At 35.1% G+C, this 19,626-nt stretch overlaps 1 protein-coding gene across 2 annotated transcripts; it reads left to right on the top strand.

Annotated features, from left to right (window-relative positions):
* The first annotated feature begins 754 nt into the window (after window positions 1-754).
* Window positions 755-19,602, top strand: LOC132163212 (Rho GTPase activation protein (RhoGAP) with PH domain-containing protein). Of its 2 annotated transcripts, none has more exons than XM_059573418.2 (22): window positions 755-1,335; window positions 3,590-3,626; window positions 5,086-5,162; window positions 5,395-5,465; window positions 5,543-5,621; window positions 5,901-6,045; window positions 6,218-6,337; window positions 7,690-7,767; window positions 7,943-7,998; window positions 8,087-8,156; window positions 9,283-9,370; window positions 9,673-9,916; window positions 10,421-10,642; window positions 11,433-11,789; window positions 12,441-12,490; window positions 15,056-15,116; window positions 15,199-15,282; window positions 16,668-16,781; window positions 16,874-17,043; window positions 17,927-17,996; window positions 18,570-18,776; window positions 19,107-19,602. In XM_059573418.2, the coding sequence occupies exons 1-22, from the start codon at window positions 1,282-1,284 to the stop codon at window positions 19,287-19,289; spliced, it is 2,637 nt and encodes an 878-aa protein (XP_059429401.2). In that variant the 5' UTR covers window positions 755-1,281; the 3' UTR covers window positions 19,290-19,602. The 2 variants fall into 2 exon arrangements, with proteins under 2 accessions (XP_059429401.2, XP_059429402.2); XM_059573419.2 differs by having other exon boundaries at window positions 756-1,335; window positions 11,436-11,789.
* Window positions 19,603-19,626: the final 24 nt, after the last annotated feature.

Below are 19,626 nucleotides of genomic sequence, written 5' to 3'. Positions count from 1 at the left end.
TTTCGAACCGCGCAGCGGAACCTCGGCTTCCCTACGGTGACCTTTATCAGACTATGGCCAAGAGGCCAGGCCAATAATGGTAAATGCCATTTATGACTAAATTAAATCCCCTTCTGTTACGGGTCTATTGAAGAGTTTAGGTATACCATCAATTAAAGTGATTAAATGTGTCCTAACTCTTTAACTCTTCTCGTATTATTGTTGGTAAAACTATTTAATTATTTTAAATGTATCTACTTTTATGTGATTGGAAAAGCTTCAGTCTAAACTAAAAATAAAAATAAATATTTAATGGATATGATTTCATTAGATTTATGTTTAATTTGAAATTTTGAAATGACGTAGTTTTAGAAACTTCGAGAAAAGCCCGATAAGACTACATTTTGTTTATCTTTTAAATAACTTGACGAAAACATTGTATTAAACGGTCTATTTATAGAGGAAAAAATATTTTTTATATATATTCTAAAATAGAAATCATGAATCATACAAATTCTCATTCTAATATAAGAATTAAGAAACGTTACTAATTTCCGGGAAAAAATGGATAAATACTACGATATAGGTGTTGTTTTCGTCTGGTAACTCTTTTGGTGGAACCGGAATTTAGTCTCTCAATCTTTGACTTGTTGCAGACGTGGCTGATTTCCATTGGGGGTTTAGTAAACTTGGACCAGGGCTTGACCGAACTTGACCGTAGAGGACCCGACCTCTTCTGGCTCTTCTCAGTCTCACCTCTTCCTCTGGCAATGGCCTATTAGCCAAAAGTAGGTGAAAAGCAAAACTCCCCAGATCACCAAAATTACTCGGCCACAACCACTCTTGCCCTTGCTCCACCTAATCCGGTTACAATCTCAGATAATTGAAAATCCATGTGCGTCTGAAAGAGAGAGAGAGAGAGAGACAGTGCTTGTACTTGCTTCTACTTCTTCTTTCTTCCTGGGAAAGCAAGTGAGAGAGCAAATTTAAAATTACAGAGAGAATTTATATTTTACACTAGAGAGAGAGAGAGAGAGAGAGAGAGAGGCTGCGGTTGGCGCTTCTTCATCATCTGGCCAATCGAAACCCTAGGCTTCGAAGCTCTCAGCTAACTCACTGCGGCTTTCAGATCCCGGCGATTCTGCGCCCGAGTTGACCTGCCGATCTGCGCGTCCGTGCCGGCTTGAGGCAATGAGGGACTCGGGACGGCTTGCTGGGTTGAAATGCTGAGCATTTCCGGTGGAGATTTCGCTTGGATTGAGCTCGCTTTTGATGCCGTAGCTTCGGCGCTAATCGGAGAAAATGTCGGCTCCTATAGCGGCTTTCGAGCGCCCCCGGGCTGGGGCTTCGAATACGGTATGGCTTCTGAGAAGATGGATAGAGTTGGAGGCTTAAATTTTATGCTTTTTATTTTTCTTTGTTTAAATTTTTATGTCTTAGGCAGTGGAAAATCCGATATTTGTAGTAATCTGTTTTACTTTCCTTGTAATTCATTTAGTTAAATTGGCCATTTTCTATGAAAAAATGTAAGAGAAGAAAGTAATTGAAGTCTGAACTGGGACTATTGAATTAAATTAAATGATTATGTCCGGCTTGGTTCAAGTGAAGGTTTCATTGATTCATGGGATCCGAGGTAATGGAAAATTTAAGAAAAATCGAAGAGGCAGTGAAACTACTTTGGGTAATATATTCTTGCAACCGATCAGAGTTCATATTGTTTTTACATTGTTTTCTTTCCTTCCGGTGTTTTTCATTGATCTTTTTTGGTATAAGGTTGCTGTAGGTTCTTTTGGATTGTGTTGTTATTAGCCGATTGTTCTAGGACTAATGTCTATTAGATGACTCCCGGGTGTTACTATGTTGGTGTGGAGAGTTTTTAGGAATTAATTTTCAGTTTATCTTAATCACAAGATCTTGAAATTGAAATGTTGGGATTTGGGTTATTGGGAAAGTCAAATATTCGAAATGAGCAGTTAAATGAAGGTAGTTGTAGGCTTTTAATCAAGAACTGGAATTTAATGGCAACATTATATCAGTATAATATAACCAAAACCCAAAAGGTTGTGTTTTTTCGCGAATGAAAGGTACCTTAATTCTGTCTAGTTGCTGAAATCAAATTTCTGGTGCTCATTTATTGAAATCAACTAACACAATTTTCTAATACCTTTCATTTGGAATTGTGTTACTATGAGCTGAAGTTTATCTTAATTCTATCACTTCTTTTTTTTTTTTTTTGAATTTAAAATTTTCAATTTCTTACTAGGTGTTAATTTAGAGATGTGCCATTAAGAATTGGCATTCCTTGGAGTTTTCCCAACATATTGAGATCCCAATTTTATTTATTTTTTATTTTTCTCTTTCTTGAGATTGTCAGAATTTGTTGGGATTTAGTTCCAGATTATAACCTTCCCAAAACAGCATATAATTCCAAAGTTCAAATGAAGCGAAATTCTGTCTTTTTCTTTCTTCATTTTTTTTAGCAGAAGATTTTTGTCCCAAGAACTTATTTTTGTCCTTTTGCCCCCAATATTGGAGACTATTTGTGCATGGGTCATACAATGAGAGGTAACCCTCTCTCATCTCTTAGAAACACCCTCATCCCCAGTGAAGGTAAAATTAGTTCTCCGTTATCCCTGTGTACTAGGGTTGCACCCTTTTATTTATGATAATGAAAATACTTATATATAAAAAAGAAAGTAATTTAGGCTCCATTTGTGAATGTCTTTTGGAGGATGCTTTTTGTTTTCGGTTTGAAGAAGTGTTATAATGTGACATAAATGTAAAAATAGTTTTGAGTGTTTTGTATTTTGCATTGTTTGTTAATGTTTTTGTTTTGAAAACATAAAACAAAAGGGAGAAGGAAAATGGTTTAACAAATGGAGCCTTGACTTCTGTACTTTTAAAACCTACTTATTATCCTTGTCTTTCAATTGTGATCACAAGGGTTCTGTGCAGTTTGGCATGTCTTTCAGTGACTTGGAAAAGCACTATTTTCAATTGGAATTTGGAAAATAGAAGTAATGAAGATTTAAAGAGGATTCCAGGGACTGCAAATTAGACTTTGTTGGACGATAAAAATATATTTGGTTCTTTTTCGTCTTTCTATTATTGTTTCTTCTGCTATATACCAATGGGTGCTATGCTAACCTTGGAGTATTTGAAACCTCACTCATTTCGGCCATTTTTAATGCACTTAGAACCAAGTTTCTCATTAAGCTCTTAAACTGTTTGATATATGCTTGTAGAGTGTTACTATGTCCTAGACCACATGCTACCATTAACTAGCCTTTCCAAGCTCAATTGTTTGGTATAGGTAGTGGGAAGTCTTGTGGAAAAGAACTATATTTTATGTAAAGTTATTCTTTTTGCCTTTTTAAACAATGATTGATTTGATAGTTTTCCAAAATCATTCTAGCTTAATTTTAAATCATTTGGATTTTATTGGTTGGTTTAGTCATGCTTGTGCTATTTTCTTTGACTAATGAACTTCTAACATACTTTCTAATCACGTAGCTTTTCCATCCTTCTCTTAATGTTAAACTTAGTTTCACTTAGCACTAGGCAGGTGGTAATAGTTCATGGTTTCTAACATGTGCGATTACTTTGACAGGTTTTCAAGAGTGGCCCGCTTTTCATATCTTCAAAAGGTTGGTTATGAAATTCGTTTTACTTTTTTCTTTCATTAATTCTCTTTGCTCAGATTCTCCAACAATCTTATCTATTGTGATTTTTATCATATATACATTTGGGCATGTGGCTTTTGTGTGACTACATTGTTTTTAGGGTAAATTATACTTTGCTCCCCCAAACTACTTCCCCATTTATACTTATACCTCTAAATTATGCCTCACTACAACTTGGATTTATAAACTATCCATTGTTTTTGGTCACCACCTGTGTCAGATATGACGGTTAGTGTGGATGGAAAATGTTACACGTGAGTAGCACGCATGGGACTAATTTTCCCTTGAAGTGTGTGGAAACGCACTACTTTAGTAACAATGATAAAAAAAGAAGAAGCTAAAGTCTTTGTTCTGTTAGGGGGTGGCCGCGCAGCCACACTTCAATACATCCTGACTCAGGCGACCAGGGTAAAAAAATTACCTTTGCTAGGCCCGATATGCTGAAACAACCTGGACAACTCTCTGACCTGCATACTTTTCCTTCACTGTTGATTTATGGGGGCCAGTGCACTATCACTAGCTCCTTGTTGGCAACGTCTGATGAAGGGGGGAGAGGTAGGTGTTGCGGAGGAGCAGCCGTGAGCTTCTCCTTGCCCGGGATCGTATATATGAAGGAAATTTTGTATTATATTTTGTAAGATGGATTGGCGTGCAAGTTTATTATGGGCTCGTATTGCTTTCTTTGTCTTTTCCTGCTCTTTCTTTTCTTCTTCTTTATATACCTTCTCAAATTTACCAAAGAGTTGGTATCAAATCCTACTTGCGTAGAGGTCTGGGGTTTAATCCTCCTTGAACAATTTGTCTATTTTGGCCGTTTGTATGCTTTTGTTCATCTTATAAACTCATATTAGATTGTTTAAGATTTGAGTTAATTTATCTAATTAACTCAAATAGTAAAATCTTAACAATAATTATTCAACTAATACTTAGTAAGGATTTACGAAAAAAATAAAACAATCACAATATTAATTTTAGATATGCAATGAATAAGTTAATTGAGTAGCTCGTGAACAAGTTTGTGTTTGTTCAGAAAATAAATAGACTCGAGTTCGAAAAAAATTAAACGAATTGAGCTTGAACATTCAATATTCGTCTGTTCTCTTGTATACTTCCTGTGTACATGGGTGACGCCCCTCTGTGTGTTGTTTGAATATACATTATTTATATATTAAAAAAATACTTGGCTTGATTACAGCCTTAACCCTATTCATAAAAAAATATTATCCTTATGCAACCCAATATGATCCATCCATTAGCTCCATCTTCTTATAAAGTAATGCATGTTATGGATTCTTCTTTGTTGCACCGGGAGTTTCCCCTTGTACGGAGCTCTCTTTATAGAATGTTGTATGACATATTATATTCCTTTGGCATAAAATTCATTTTAATATTGAATATGTTAGCATCTGTTGAAATTCTGCAGGAATTGGCTGGAAATCTTGGAAGAAGCGTTGGTTTATCCTCACACGCACTTCTTTAGTCTTCTTCAAAAATGATCCTGTTAGTAGCGAACATTTTTTTTGTCATTTCCTTCGGATATGTTCATATGGTTTATTTACTTTCGGATTTTAATTTTAGTTCTTTCTCACTGTTCCATTTGTGTTAAAGTGGTGTTTCCAACTTTGTCAGTAAAATATTAGCAAGACAGTAAATCAGCTCTACCATATTAATCGATTTGAGTAATAAAATTAATTAAAACATATACATTTTTTTTCCCTTTTTTATCATGTAGAGTGCACTTCCACAAAGGGGTGGTGAAGTGAACTTGACATTGGGAGGCATTGACTTGAACAATTCTGGGAGGTATGCATGGTCACTACTACAATTTCTTTGTAGTATTCTCAACCACTGGCTTATAGCTGTAACTCTTTATCTTGCAGTGTTGTGGTTAGAGAAGATAAAAAGCTGTTGACCGTATTGTTTCCAGATGGACGTGATGGCAGAGCGTTCACACTTAAGGTGCTTCATTTAGTAGTTTATTATCACTAGCAATTTCTTCCATAGTGGTTCCTAAGGGGTAGCTCAATCGACTAGGGACCACGCCTTATGAAGTGGAGGTCGCTAGTTTGAATCTCCCCTTCACCTTTCCCTTGTGACAAAAAATTGCTTATAAAAAAAAAAATGCAATTTCTTCTATAATCACAGTAAATAATTTGTGTATCACTGTTTCTCATGTTCCTGTAAAAATGACTTTAATGCCCTTTTGTTTTTTTGTGTGTTTTTCTCTTTGGATGCCAGGCTGAGACATCTGAGGATTTGTTCGAGTGGAAGACGGCCCTAGAACATGCCCTTGCACAAGCACCAAGTGCTGCCCTTGTTATGGGACACAATGGGATTTTTCGGAATGACACAAATGATTCAATTGACGGGTCTTTCCATCAATGTTTGTGCTTCTTTATTATTACATCTTAACATTTTGGTTAAAGATCTTCATTCTAAAAGTAGTTGATCTGTTAGTTAATGTGTGTGCATTGGCATGTGCATATGTTCACATCTATAATTATATTTGGGTATATGTGTACTTTAGTAACACATGATTTTGGGATATCATGCAGGGAGGGATAAGCGTCCAGTTAAGTCCTTGGTTGTTGGAAGACCAATTTTGCTTGCACTAGAAGATATTGACGGAGGTCCATCCTTTCTTGAGAAAGCTCTTCGTTTTCTTGAGAAGTTTGGTAAGTTGTGATATCAAATTTTGATTGTATGTTTCTTTAAAGTACTTTGCACCCTATGGTTTTGTTTTGTTTTATTTTTAGGAGAAACTTCACAAGGACCCTTGAACTACCAAGCGTTTTGAGAAGACCTCTCCAAATTTCAAAAACTCTTAATTTCATCCCTTAAACTTTCAATTTGATGCACTCTACCCTCCTCCAATTTTTTACGTTAAACTCTAATGGAAACCACAAAAAGACCAAATTACCCCTCAATTTTTGTTTTATTTATTTATTTTTTCGTTTTAAAAATTTTTTTAATTTGAAATTAAGGGTAAATTAGGGATTTTATAAAAATGTCAAGGGTATAAAAGTCATTTTCATCACTTTTAACATCCGGCAATTGACAGAGGGGAGTATATTGCTTCAAATTGAAAGTTGCAGGGAGTGAAATTGGGAGTTTTTAAAATTTGGGGGGCTTTCTCAAAACGCGTATTAGTTCAAGGGTATTAAGTGAAGTTATCCCTTCTTTTTATATTGTTATTGCCCCCCCTCCCCAACAAAAAAAAAATGTGGAACATCTTCTCTTTGTATTAATCACAAACATTTGTTTGCTTTCTCCTTTATCTTCATGTTTTATAATTATAATTTTTGAGAACATGTTATTTCTTTCATTTTTTATTATTATTTTGTTTCCTTGCATATCCATTGTCAGTGTATTTGGAAGTTGCTATACTTTTTTTGATTTGCAAGTTTCTCTCTAGAAATAAAAAATCTTTACGACCCTATTTTATTGCCAATTAATATAGCCATCTGAGTTTTCTGATGGGCTTGTACTTGGCATTCTGTTTTCTAGTTGAGTGAAAAGTTGATGATTTTGGAGCGGAATTTCCCATACCTGTACTTGCTTTTAATAGCTAACACCTGCTTAAGGACTGGCAATGGGGTGCATCAACTTGGTACCTGTCTTGTCCTAATCCCTATTTTGTCAAGTTAGGAATATTGTACCGGTGTTGAGCTTGATTTAGGTTTAGTTTGGCCACTTACCCTGTCCTTCAAGGACATTTTTCGGACGAAAAGACTTAGTTTGTAGTGAGTTATGAGTTTTTTAATTTGTAAGTTGGGTTCATACCCATCATGCCTTTATATTCAACTACATTGTACCTTTTTATAGCACATGCTATAAAAGTTTGATTATCAGTCTTCTTTTTTTTTTTAAAAAAAGTAATCGAAATATTATTAAAAGCGAAAAGCACAACTCAGGGATACAGGAAGAATGCAAGAGAAATACCTAGCTAGAAGAAGCAAAAAGAACAAGAAAATCATGAAAACTAAGCAGCAAAGGAGCTTCTTATTGACTGTGTTTTTTTCAACAGGAACTAAAGTTGAAGGAATTTTGCGACAATCTGCAGATGTTGAGGAGGTAGATCGCAGGGTTCAAGAGTATGAACAAGGTATTTGGTCTACTTTTATACAGACTTTTATTGTTCTTAGTAGAGTAGGAAAACAGTATAGATATCACTCTAGTTTACTTGGATTTATTATTTGTTGTTGATTCTATGTTACTTGGTTGTACAATGCCTTTCAGACTGAGATTATCCCTTTTTCAATTTTCCTTACTGTTTTTAGGCAAGACTGAATTTGATCCTGATGAGGATGCTCATGTTGTTGGTGACTGTGTTAAGGTAATGGTTGTGACTACTTTTTGCCCTTCGAGACCAAGAAATTTAATACCTAAATTCAATATTCAGCAAAAACCTGTTTGTTCTGCAGCATGTTCTCAGGGAGCTACCCTCGTCTCCAGTTCCAGCATCCTGCTGCACCGCATTGCTGGAGGCTTACAGTAAGTTCAATTGTTATTTCTTTTCTTTATCCATTTTCCTTTTTCTATACACAAATTTATTATGGATGGTTCATAGGGTAATGAGTTTTTTATATTCTCTGTACCATTTAATTGGGAGATAGTTGCGAGAAAAACATAGTTGTCGTAATGTTAAATTTTTTATTTTTTATTTTTTTTAAAAAAAGAAAGAAAAAGAAACATAAAATGAATCAATCATTTGAAAAGGGATGATAGCTAATGATGAAACCTACAAAAGCTAAAGACTTACAGCATTGGTAGATTTAAAGGTCTGACTGTGGAGTTTTTTTTGGACTATCAACTACAGTTCTTATTTTTATTTTTTGTAGAGCCTGCATAAAAGACAGCCAAAACACATGGACAAAAATTAAGATTCGTGCTAACTACTGGCTTAGTATTTTAGAGGTAGAAACAGCCATCTTCCCCCCTTCTCGTTGGTGCTTATTAGTTATGGGAGTCTTTCTGGGGCTTGCACCTCAGTCCATTTTATGTTGAGGTTGCTATGCTGAAGGCCTTGGATCCTTCCCGTTATCCTAGTTGCTCTGTTTCATTGACTTTGAAAATGGGCATCCAGTCAGGGTTTGTGCCGACATAAATTGATCAGACTTATAATTAAAGAGACATCTTGGAACACTGACTGAACCTGATGTTTATGTCTTCGAAGCAAGTCATTCTTAGTAATTCTGTTTGTGAGGCAGCGCCATAATCATGGGGGCATAAATTTCTGTTCTGTATAAAATATTAATGCTCTTTATGTTCAGTCCAGGATATTGGAATTGATCACTTAATATATTAAAGAGTGATTGTGGATTAAGTTGAGCTATTTGGTTTAAATAATTTTTCTGTTCTCGAGTATTTTCTCATTGACCCCAAGGGGTTGTTCAATTGGTTGGGGACCATGAAGCGGAGGTCACTAATTCGAATTTTCGCTTCACCCTCCCCTTGAGGTCAGAAAAAAATTACTTATCAAAATAAATAATTTTCTTATTTTCTATTTTTTTAAAAAAAAAAATTGGGTGCATGAAATTATCAGCTTAAATTATTTTAGTGGTTTAAGTTTGACATGTATACTTATGAGTTAATGTTGCTCTGCTTTTTATTTAATAAGAAATTGATCGAAAAGAAGCTCGACTAAATGCAATGCGCTCAGCAATAATGGAGACATTTCCTGAACCAAACCGGCGTTTATTACAGAGGTAATCTCTCGTTTTCTCTCTCTTACTTGATGTGCTTTGCCCTCGTTTTCCCCATCTTTGCTTTGTCTTTAGTCCTGACCATTTATATACACCTCACTTTTTATTTTATTTTTATTTTTTAAATTAGGTGTCTTTTTTTGGTATACTTATTGTGTACTTGGATGTGCCCTTTGGTTTGAAATTCGGTTACTTATAAAAAAAACATATAATTTCTTTTTGAAATGCCTGAGTTTCTAGGTGTATCTGTCAGTTTTGCACGATGATGGAATATGTGTTTATTAAAAGTAATTGTTATTCCTCAGAATTCTGAAGATGATGCATGCTATTTCTTCTCATGCTCATGAGAACCGGATGACTCCATCTGCTGTTGCTGCTTGCATGGCACCTTTGCTCCTACGCCCTCTATTAGCTGGCGAGTGTGAGTTAGAGGATGACTTTGATATTAATGGTGATAATTCAGCCCAGCTTCTTGCTGCTGCAAATGCTGCTAATAATGCTCAAGCAATTATTACAACTCTCTTGGAGGAGTATGAGAATATCTTCGATGTAAGATACTCTCCATCTAGCTGTCTTTTGATTAAAAACAAGTCATGGTTTAACTGCTTTTGTGTCATTCTGTGTTTTACCTATTTCAAAGGTAAACCTACAGTTTTCCTTATTGCAGATGATGTTACATGGACTCAGCAATGTTGCCTCAGTTATCAGCATTGCATGTATACATGTATTGGGGGATCCTTTTTTTCTTTTCTTTTTCTTTTTCCTTATTTTTCTGGATCTTTTCTGTTTTAGACAGAGAAGCAAGCTTGTCCGGAACTCTAGCTGTGTGAGTGGCGCAGAGTGCTTGTGCAACTCATACTGGTGTTATGTTGTCTCAACTTGGGTACCTTGAGCTAGACTGCTGAGTCCATGTAACACAGGCTAGGATGAAGTCTTGATTCTGATTTTAGCATTCAAAATTATGTCGACTTTGTCATTAATGGATACTTAAGCAGGTGGTTTATTTTACTATAATTAAAGGTAATGCTGAGCTCTCGTCATCTGTTGTTTCAGGATGAAAATCTTAATAGATGCTCCATTTCAGCTGATTCTCGGATTGAAAACAGTGGGACTGAAGATTCAACTGATGATGAAAATCTAGATATGAAAGAAAATGGTTACCATGATGCTCAGAATGAAGTTGATCCAGAAACAGATGATGATCCTGAACGTGTACACAGTGGAAAATTGAGTGAAAGTAGTGGTTATGCTGGTAGTGATCTTTATGATTACAAGGTTCTCTCTCTCTCTCTACACATATATGTATGCACAACCACACAGATGCACATATGCTTAATTATGTTTATGCATATGGATATGTTTGTATGTGTATATGTATTTCTATCTATGGATAGACATATATTAGCCAAAATATGTTTTGATTTGCGATCTTGTTGTTCTGTTTCTTCTTCAATAGTCTTACCCTCACTGCTCAAAGTTTAAGATAGAATTACACTCCATATGCTGGATTACATTTTCTCATGCTGCATGGTGTGTTAGAAATGTCATCTTGTGCCACCTGATGTAATGTTGATGGTCTTTGTCTAAATTAGCTATCTTGTTTGAAACTGGCAAACCTTAGATGTCAGCTACTTCTTAAGTTCCCTCCAGAAGATGAAAAGCTTGAACTCTAACAAGTTTTTTACTTTCGGTAGAAGTCTCCTATGAAATATTAGTGGGAAATGGTGGGAATTGTAATACTCGGCTCCCAGAGTTTGTATATGGATGAAATCATTGAAAGTTGGATTATCCTATTTAAGTAAAAAACAAAGTTCTACCTCCTTGTTGAATGTGCTTGGAAAAGAAATGAAATCCCAATATTCTTGACACTTGATTTAGCTTTGTGCTAAGTTACATTTTTGACGTTTGGCAGCATTCGTGTGGCAGTTATATGGTGTAAACTAGTCATAACACACACGATTTTGTTGATTCTAGTACATGCGCGTGAACATATGCATACACATGTAGAATTTTGTTGATTATTGTAGATCATTTCTTGACATTTTATTTCATTTTGTACACTTAGCAGGCATTTGGGGCTGATGATTCAGACAATGGATCGCCCGGTAAAAAGAATCATGCTTCAGTTGAGAGTTCAAATTTAGGTGTTGATCATCAACAAATGGGGGATCCCAATGGTGAACTGTCTAAGGAACGAGGCAGGCACAAGAAAGTCGATGACAATTCAATTAATGAGATGGATGCTCCAAGTGTATCACCTACTGGCGAGTCTTACCGATCAGTAGGGGAGATTCTGTCATCAATGGATCCGGCACATCCTTTGACCATGCCTGGATTTGAAACAGGTGCTGGAAAGCCAACGAGTAAAGCTACAGGATCCAACATTACTTCAAAGCGTTCAACATTTTGGGGAAGAAGCAATGTGAGTTGTCATGTGTTGATGCTTCTTTAATTTTACTTTGCAACTGTCAGGAACTCTCAATTCACAAGCAGCAGGTGATATGATATGTTACTTAAAGAAAGGTGGTTTTGAGGTTCTTCAAGATGTAGTCAACTTAATTCACATGAGTCTCTAAATATATTTTCCTTTTATGAAAGAAGAAAAAATTATTCAAAGACTTCTATTGAACTGTAAATGGTGTTCAAGCCTCATAATTTCTTTCATTTCTTGCTTTTTTACAGCTATTGCTGCTACTACTAACATTCTTTCTCTCTTGTTTTCATCACTGCCACCACTACTGCTGCTGCCTTTTATGCTGCTATTCCTACTGCTATGTTGTACTGCTACTAGTATCAAAAATGTTTGATGAGAATTGTTATAAAGATTTTGAGCTTTGTTCAAGATTTCATGGAGTGTGTGCGTCACAGTGCTGTCTGACATATTATTACACACAATGTCCTTACAAGTAACCTAGTTAAATTTTGATGATCTAGTACTTGGGTGGATAGGCACATGCTTTGTTTTGACGGAGGCAAGAAACAAGCAGTAGATGTTCTATTCTACTTTCTACAGTTTTTTATCTTCAAGTTCAATGTTAGGCATTTGAATATCTTTATTTGTTTTTTTATACAGGCTAGAAAGACACCCTCAATGGAATCAGTTGATTCTTCCGGAGAAGAAGAGTAAGATACTCATTATATGCATTAACACATTGCTTAATAGTACATGTTCTTAGCAGTGTTAGCATCTCTGATTTGGCTCTGAAAAGTCTCATAATCCACGGTGGTCAATGTTATAGTTTCTTTTCTATTCATAAAAATAAAAAATAAAAAATCTTAGTTTCTTTTGAAGTTCATTGGATAAACTTGTAAAAGGCTTGTATTTTAAAATGTTCTATGGTATAAGGCGAATGTTTTCCTAAAATTTACAATGACAAAAATCTTAACATAAAATCCAATGTGAACAAAGAAGCCTCACCAAATCTAGCATTGTAGTTCATGTATCTAAGCAAACCATGTAACTTTAACATGAATAACGGGCATCTACAAGTTTTATCTGAAACAAAAAAAATCCTCTGTTAGGATTTAAAAACTCCTGATCTTGCAAAGTTTGGCCTGAATATTTTAATGTCTTTTCTAGCTTTTCCAGACTTCAGTTTGGTAGCTCAAATTTCTCAAAATGAATGTGCCAAATTTACTTTTGAGGGCCTGGAAGAGAGTTCTTTTCGAAGAAAGGGATCGAGACTGGTGCTTAAATTTTATTTTTTTATTGTTTTGATTTACAAAAAACGGAGTTTCACATTAGTATTTATCACCTGAAATGTGTGTAGGGTCATTTGCTACTTTTATGCGTCACCTCCTTTTGATTTATTTTGTAAGCCAATGTTTATTCGAAATATAATTGCATTGTTTTTTATTTGAGGCTAAAAGTTAATAAGCTAACCGGTCATACTTATATGTGTGGTGGGATTAGTATATATCTGGCTTTATCTGGTGGTATGCATCTTCATTTAATGCTGAAATTACATGTACTGATGCCTACATTGGTTTTGGTCTGGTTGGGTCATTTCTATGTTTCTGGAGATAAGCATGTATGAGATCCACGGAAAGCATGAAATCTGTAGAGACTAGGTATATTTGGTTTAGAATTTTTCAGCTCAAGTTACATTAGTTCCAAACTGGAAAAAAAATGGTAGCACTCTGGAGTGGTTGATACGCTTGGTCAATTTTTTTTTCCAGATCTAGATCAAGGTATATTTTGATTTGTCAGGTGATATGGAGAAATGCAGATTGAAGAAATGATTGATATGGGTTTATTTGGAATTTTGCATCCAAATTTTAAAACAATTATTCACAAGCATTTTTGTATGTTGGGAAAAAAGAAAAAAGATTCTAGTAAAGGCATTGACTAGCCTTGTTTTGCCACCCAGGTACTAACCATAAACAACGCAACCTAGATTCTCAGCAGGTGCCATATTAATTGACTGCTGAAACCCCTCTGATATTGAGACAATAGTTGTGCAGAAGCCTTAATAAATGTGTCAATTTGAAGTTGGGTGGTCTTGCTATGAGAAGTCTTAATCAAATCAATTGTGTGTGTACGGGGGTATGTGATTAAAGGGGAACTTACTTGAGTGGATAACATCTGATATTAAGACTTAACTTCAAACGATTTCCTTTTAGAAGGAATCCAGCAAATTTTATCCTCACTTCTTTGCGTTACTCTCTGAGAATACAGCAACTCATAGAACACATAGTCCACTTCCACCTTCCGATCATGCACTGGTCTTGTAAAGAAAATATTCCAATGAATGTTTTCATTCAATATATTGTAAGAGAAACGTAGACAATCTTTGGCTTCTAGTTTCAGTTTTGGCATCCTTAAAAACGAGTTAGTTACGCATTTACCAGGATTTTAACTTAAGGCTAGAGATCCATAGATACTGCAGCCTTATGCCGACTGGAAAATTTGATACTTTAGTGCCATAATTTGTCTTTGTTCTTTATACTTGAACTTCCCTTCTACCATTCAGTTGTTTCTTGTTTTGGGAAGCTCTCCTCGTCCTTTTTCTGTCTTCCCCTTTTTGCATTGATTTGTTTGTTTGATATCACAAACTGTTGAAGGACAAAATTGTGAGATTTCAATCAGATAGTCACTTTAATTGCTAAATCGTATTTTGTGGGATGGCTTAATGGTCAAATATCATTGGCCTTTTTGATGTCGTTGTTTTATTGTAATAAAAATCTTATTTTTATTAATTAATTTATTGTAAATGAGGTGGACTCTTTGTCGATTACATTATACAAAGAATGAATGAGAAGTGGAGATGTCAAACAAATGGAGAAGTCTCTTTCCACTGTTCAAGACAAATGAGCTTGCAAATGTTGTAGCATGAATTGTACGACTAATGGAGCAATTATTTTTTGAAGAATCTAATTTATCAAAAAAAAAAAAATTATTTTTTGAAGAATCTGAGACTTGCACCTAGTCTGGCAGTATACTACTGAAGTTATTATTTTTATAGAGATGACAGCTGAGACTTATTTGTCTGAGCAACAGGTCAAAATGCTCAAGCAACGATTTATAATATAAGTTCTTTTTATAACTTGAAAATTTTCTTCCGTGGACTTATTTCGATTTTTTTATTTTTAAGCTGTAGCAACTGTATAAAAAGCTCTTTGTTTAATGTGATTACTACATAGGTAATCTCGTCTGTGTAAAAAATTGATTTACTCTATTGTTTGTAGGCTTGCTATTCAGAGGCTTGAGATTGCCAAAAACGACTTGCAACACAGGATCGCAAAGGAGGTAACATTGCTTTTGCTGAAACCATTCTAGAGTAAATCATAGTGTTCGTGTTACTAACAGGATTGACCTAAATTATTTGTAGGCTAGAGGAAATGCAATTTTACAAGCAAGCTTAGAGAGAAGGAAGCAAGCATTGCATGAACGGCGCCTGGCACTTGAACAAGATGTATTCCCTCTTACCCTATCAAATTCTGACCTAAAATTTACCTGGTGTCATGTATATGATCTTTGTTTGCATTAATAGTTCCACATATTGTATCAGCATTAGGCATTCTGATGTTGGATTTATTCATGCTCTTTTGGTACATATGCTATATGCACTGACATTCTTTTTACATATTCTAGTTATGTTCCATCTAATTAGGCCCAACATTTTTACTATTTCAAGATATGCATCTCTTTATCTATGCACCTGCACATGGCAGTTATTTTAGTGTTACTTTAGAATTAAAAGTTAATCTTGATGAAGAAAAAAAAAAGACCAAATCATACAGAAGTTCAACAAGGGACCTTTTAAATTCTCGGCTTTGGATTATATTCTTAGGTTCACTCAATTTGACATCAGCAATTTTAATTGCATGAACTTTCTAAAACTATGGAATAGGAGCAATGGCTATAAGCTTTCTAGACTTTCTAAACATGATGCACCTATGGTGGTAAGTTTACCTCATTTGATGTTCATTGGAGGATACCTCCAGTTTATAATCCCCAAAATATGTTGAGGCAAGTGCAGGTTTTATATTGCTATGTCATCTGGAACACACCATTAAGTGTCGAAATTATTGATTAGATATCAATGAAACTAGTTAGAAGAGTACTTTTTTAAGAAGCATATCTGGGAATTTCAATTGCGCTCTTATATTCATCACTGTCGGAATTGCGTTGCTTTCCTCAGCCCCTTTTCATCAATGGACTCTGGACATATACGAAGGAGTGTGGTTCATTTAATTAGCTCATAAGGGGTGCCTTGTATAACCATTCATCAATAGAAGCTGCTTCCCATGTTGGGTTAAATTGCAAGCCTATAGCCACAGAAATAATATTTGATTCTAAATGTGCCATGCTTAAGACTCTAGCATACTGGCATGTTAGACACTAGAGCATTTTGCACAGTTTTTTATAATCTTACTGTTGTATTACATGTTGGATCTGAGTTTCCTGGGCAGGTACAAAACTTAAGACATTTGAGCCATCAGAAGTTTGTTTCAAACTCAATATGTGTGATTAATGAATAAATTGTTTGTTAATTCATCAGGTGTTTGGTTTTATACTTGCAATTTAAAACATCTGGTGTATCTTTCAGTTCAACCTCCCCTAGTATTCCATTCCCAGAATTTAATGGTGGGATCAATATCTGACTTATTTTGCAAGGGTGTAATATCTAAGGAAATTTATTATTATTATTATTATTATTATTATTATATTATTTGGGGTACTTTTGGATGTTTTTGACATGTTTGAAGCCTATTTTCATGTGAAGATATCTAGAACTCTAGGTTTATTACACGATCTTCTTTCTTTGTGTCTTCTTACTTGTAAATGACTCTATAGGTTTCTAGATTGCAAGAGCAGTTGCAAGCTGAAAGAGACCTTAGAGCTGCACTGGAAGTCGGTTTGAGCATGTCTTCTGGACAGTTTTCCAGTTCACGTGGCATGGATTCTAAGGTTTGTATATGTATATTTAGGGAGTTTGCTCTTCTTTTTCTTGTTAAATGCTTGTATAACACATATTCTTATGACTTCAAACTGATGTGAAGACAAGGGCGGAACTAGAGGAGATTGCTCTTGCTGAAGCAGATGTGGCCAGGTTGAAGCAGAAAGTTGCAGAACTCCACCATCAACTAAATCAGCAGAGGCAGCATCACTATGGTTCCCTCTCTGATGCATGTGACCGTTATCAACATGGCCAAAATAATAATCCCCAACAGTGAGTTTAAGAAATCATGCTATATTTTTTTAACGATCAACTTATGGTGTCAAGTTATAAGTAGTTGCATGTGTTATTTCCTTGAGGTCAGAGGGACTGTTTCTCATGCAACAAGGCCAAGGAGAAGAGCTTTATTAGGAAATTTTCAGATTTAATTTTCAGTATCTTTAATCTTATTAGCCAAAAAGGCTGTTTTGGGAATTGAATAAATCTGGAATGAGCCAGATTCTTTAGCTTTAATTGTTGGGATTTTATGTCTTGTAATTCGATTTGGGCTTTTTTGTTTGAGTTTAATTAGAGCCGAAGGTAAATTAGGAACCAAGTTGGCAAGTAGCTTGTAAAAAACATAAGGTTTTTTTATTGTTGGTTATGAATTTATTTGGAGTTTGGTGCTCTTTGATAGCCATAAGTTTGGTTCTCAGGGAAACTCTTGTGGAAATGGATTTGGGTTATTTTCCTTCTGTGTTTTGTTTATTATCACACATCTGGTCCTATGCCATAGAGGGTCAAGACAATGCAACCTGTGTTTTATATTTGTCATTGGGTAAACTATTTCAAATGTATATAATAATAAGAACAACCCTTTTATAAATCAATTTCACTCCTTATTTAACATAATTTTTGAAATTATGTAGGCTTGGACATTTATAAGTTTGAAAATTGGCAAGTTTACATGCTATTCATCAAATGGGAAGAGGTGTCAAATGTATCACATTTTTCTATGAACTTCAACATATATGTTTCTCTTTCCATTTTTGCTGAATACGGGAGTGCGTAGCAAAAACTAGGGATGTGAGTATTATTTGAGTGGAACATGGAATTTTGCATGAATTTTGTTAACTTACATCGTCTTTTACTATATAAGCATATTTAATTACTGCAGGAGATTACTTCAGCAAGATTTTGATGCCACCCTTGCTTATTGTAATCATGACCGGAAACAGAGGGCCGAGGTATGTTTTATAATGTTTCAGCCATCTGTCTGTCTCAATTGATTTGAACATTTTTTTTTTGTTTGGATTTCATTAAGGAAGAGATGCTAATAATTCCAATTGATCTTTGCATCATACTTTCTTTCTTTTTTTTTTTTTAAAAAAAATATTTTGCTTTTTTCTCTCTCAAATTTGTTTCAAAATTATCTTTCTTCATCCTTCTATTGCATTAGTCTATTCCTTAGTTATTACAATTTGGCTTTTGTTGAGAAAAAAAAGGAGAGGAGAGGGGGGAGGGGGGGGGGGGGGGGGGGGGGGGGGGGGAGAAAAGTTGCTTTACTTTTCATAATAGCGGAAAGAAAAGTTGCTTGTTCATCTCCATTCCTCTCATTATGATGGAAGGCTACTAGCAATAGTGATGTCCTTTCCAATCTCTATCTCAATTGCTTTTTGAATTTTAGTTGATCTTTGTTCATTTACATTTTCTCAATGTCTCTCTTTTTGGATCCTGTTTGTCCTTTTGCATCTTGTTTTTTCTCCATGTCCAAAACTCTTGTTCCAAAGAATGTAAATAAATTAATCATATTACTATAGGAGAGTTTGTTGGGCACAGACTGGAGGACTATTAAAGGACAAGTGTTAGCATCCGGCACCAGTATCAAGCAGCCATCTCGAAAGCAATTTATGGATTCAACAAGCCTGAGCGATTCTAAAAGTACCGAGGCATCCACAAGTATGTCTGTGGATGATCTTTCTGCTGTTGATTCTGCTGCGGCGCCCTCCACTTCCAGAGCAGCAGAGGCAAGATTTGCGTTCTTGTTATGCTTCTCCAGCACTTCTAGAGAAAGAATTTTTTGAAATATACGCTTGAACTTTTATTTTGAAAATTAAAGTCATTCACATTTTTTTTCATTTATTTGATTTGTTATCTATTTCTTTCTTGTGAAATCCAATTATTTGCAAATTCTTATTACAAAGACGGTGATCAATTCTTTTAATGACGTTCTGTATGTGGAAATTTTCTTCCCACTTTTTCATCTGCAGTGTTTCCATATTTTCTTCAAGCATTTCCTTTATCAATATATACCTTTCAAATAATTCCTTGATATTGACCTTGTAACTTGGTTCCAGGTGGAGTTTGCAAGGCATCCATCTGCAGCATCGTCTACATTGGTAGAATTGACCACTCGTCTCGATTTCTTCAAAGAAAGGCGTTCTCAGCTCATGGAACAACTCCACAACCTTGATTTGAATTACGGCACAACATCTTCGCAAGACTTCATCTACAAACCGTCATCCCCACCATGGAATTGAATGACTGGACATGATGCTTCATTCAATGTGTTTGGGACGAAGTTTTGCCTGACATCTTGTTGTATATCCTTTGACACCATTTCGTGTATTTGTATCCTCTGTAGTCCAGTGTAGTTTGTTTAGTATTATCTTTTTTATATGAAGGTTTTTCTTTTCTTTTCTCCACTTTTGTTAGAGAATGTGATTGGATTTTGGATGAGGTCTTTTCCATTTGTTCTTCGGGTTCCTTCCTTTTTGTTTTTTGTTTTTGGTCATAAACAATGTAAGTATTCTGTGTCTTGTCTATAGTAGGTGGAGGTAATGTTGTCGAACATACATATTTATAGTGAACATTTTT

Source organism: Corylus avellana, chromosome 8, assembly GCF_965113065.1.
Source record: "Corylus avellana chromosome 8, dhCorAvel1.hap1.2, whole genome shotgun sequence".
NCBI lineage: Eukaryota > Viridiplantae > Streptophyta > Magnoliopsida > Fagales > Betulaceae > Corylus > Corylus avellana.
Note: the sequence above shows the minus strand (reverse complement) of the source record. Positions and strands in the feature narration are given on the sequence as shown.

What these genes read in the sequence shown, in the direction of transcription:
- LOC132163212 (XM_059573418.2), top strand. Translation starts at nt 1,282, where the DNA reads ATGTCGGCTCCTATAGCGGCTTTCGAGCGCCCCCGGGCTGGGGCTTCG. An exon ending in GACTTGAACAATTCTGGGAG is followed by an intron (nt 5,466 to 5,542) that starts GTATGCATGGTC and finishes TTTATCTTGCAG; the next exon opens with TGTTGTGGTTAGAGAAGATA. An exon ending in CGCATTGCTGGAGGCTTACA is followed by an intron (nt 8,157 to 9,282) that starts GTAAGTTCAATT and finishes TTATTTAATAAG; the next exon opens with AAATTGATCGAAAAGAAGCT.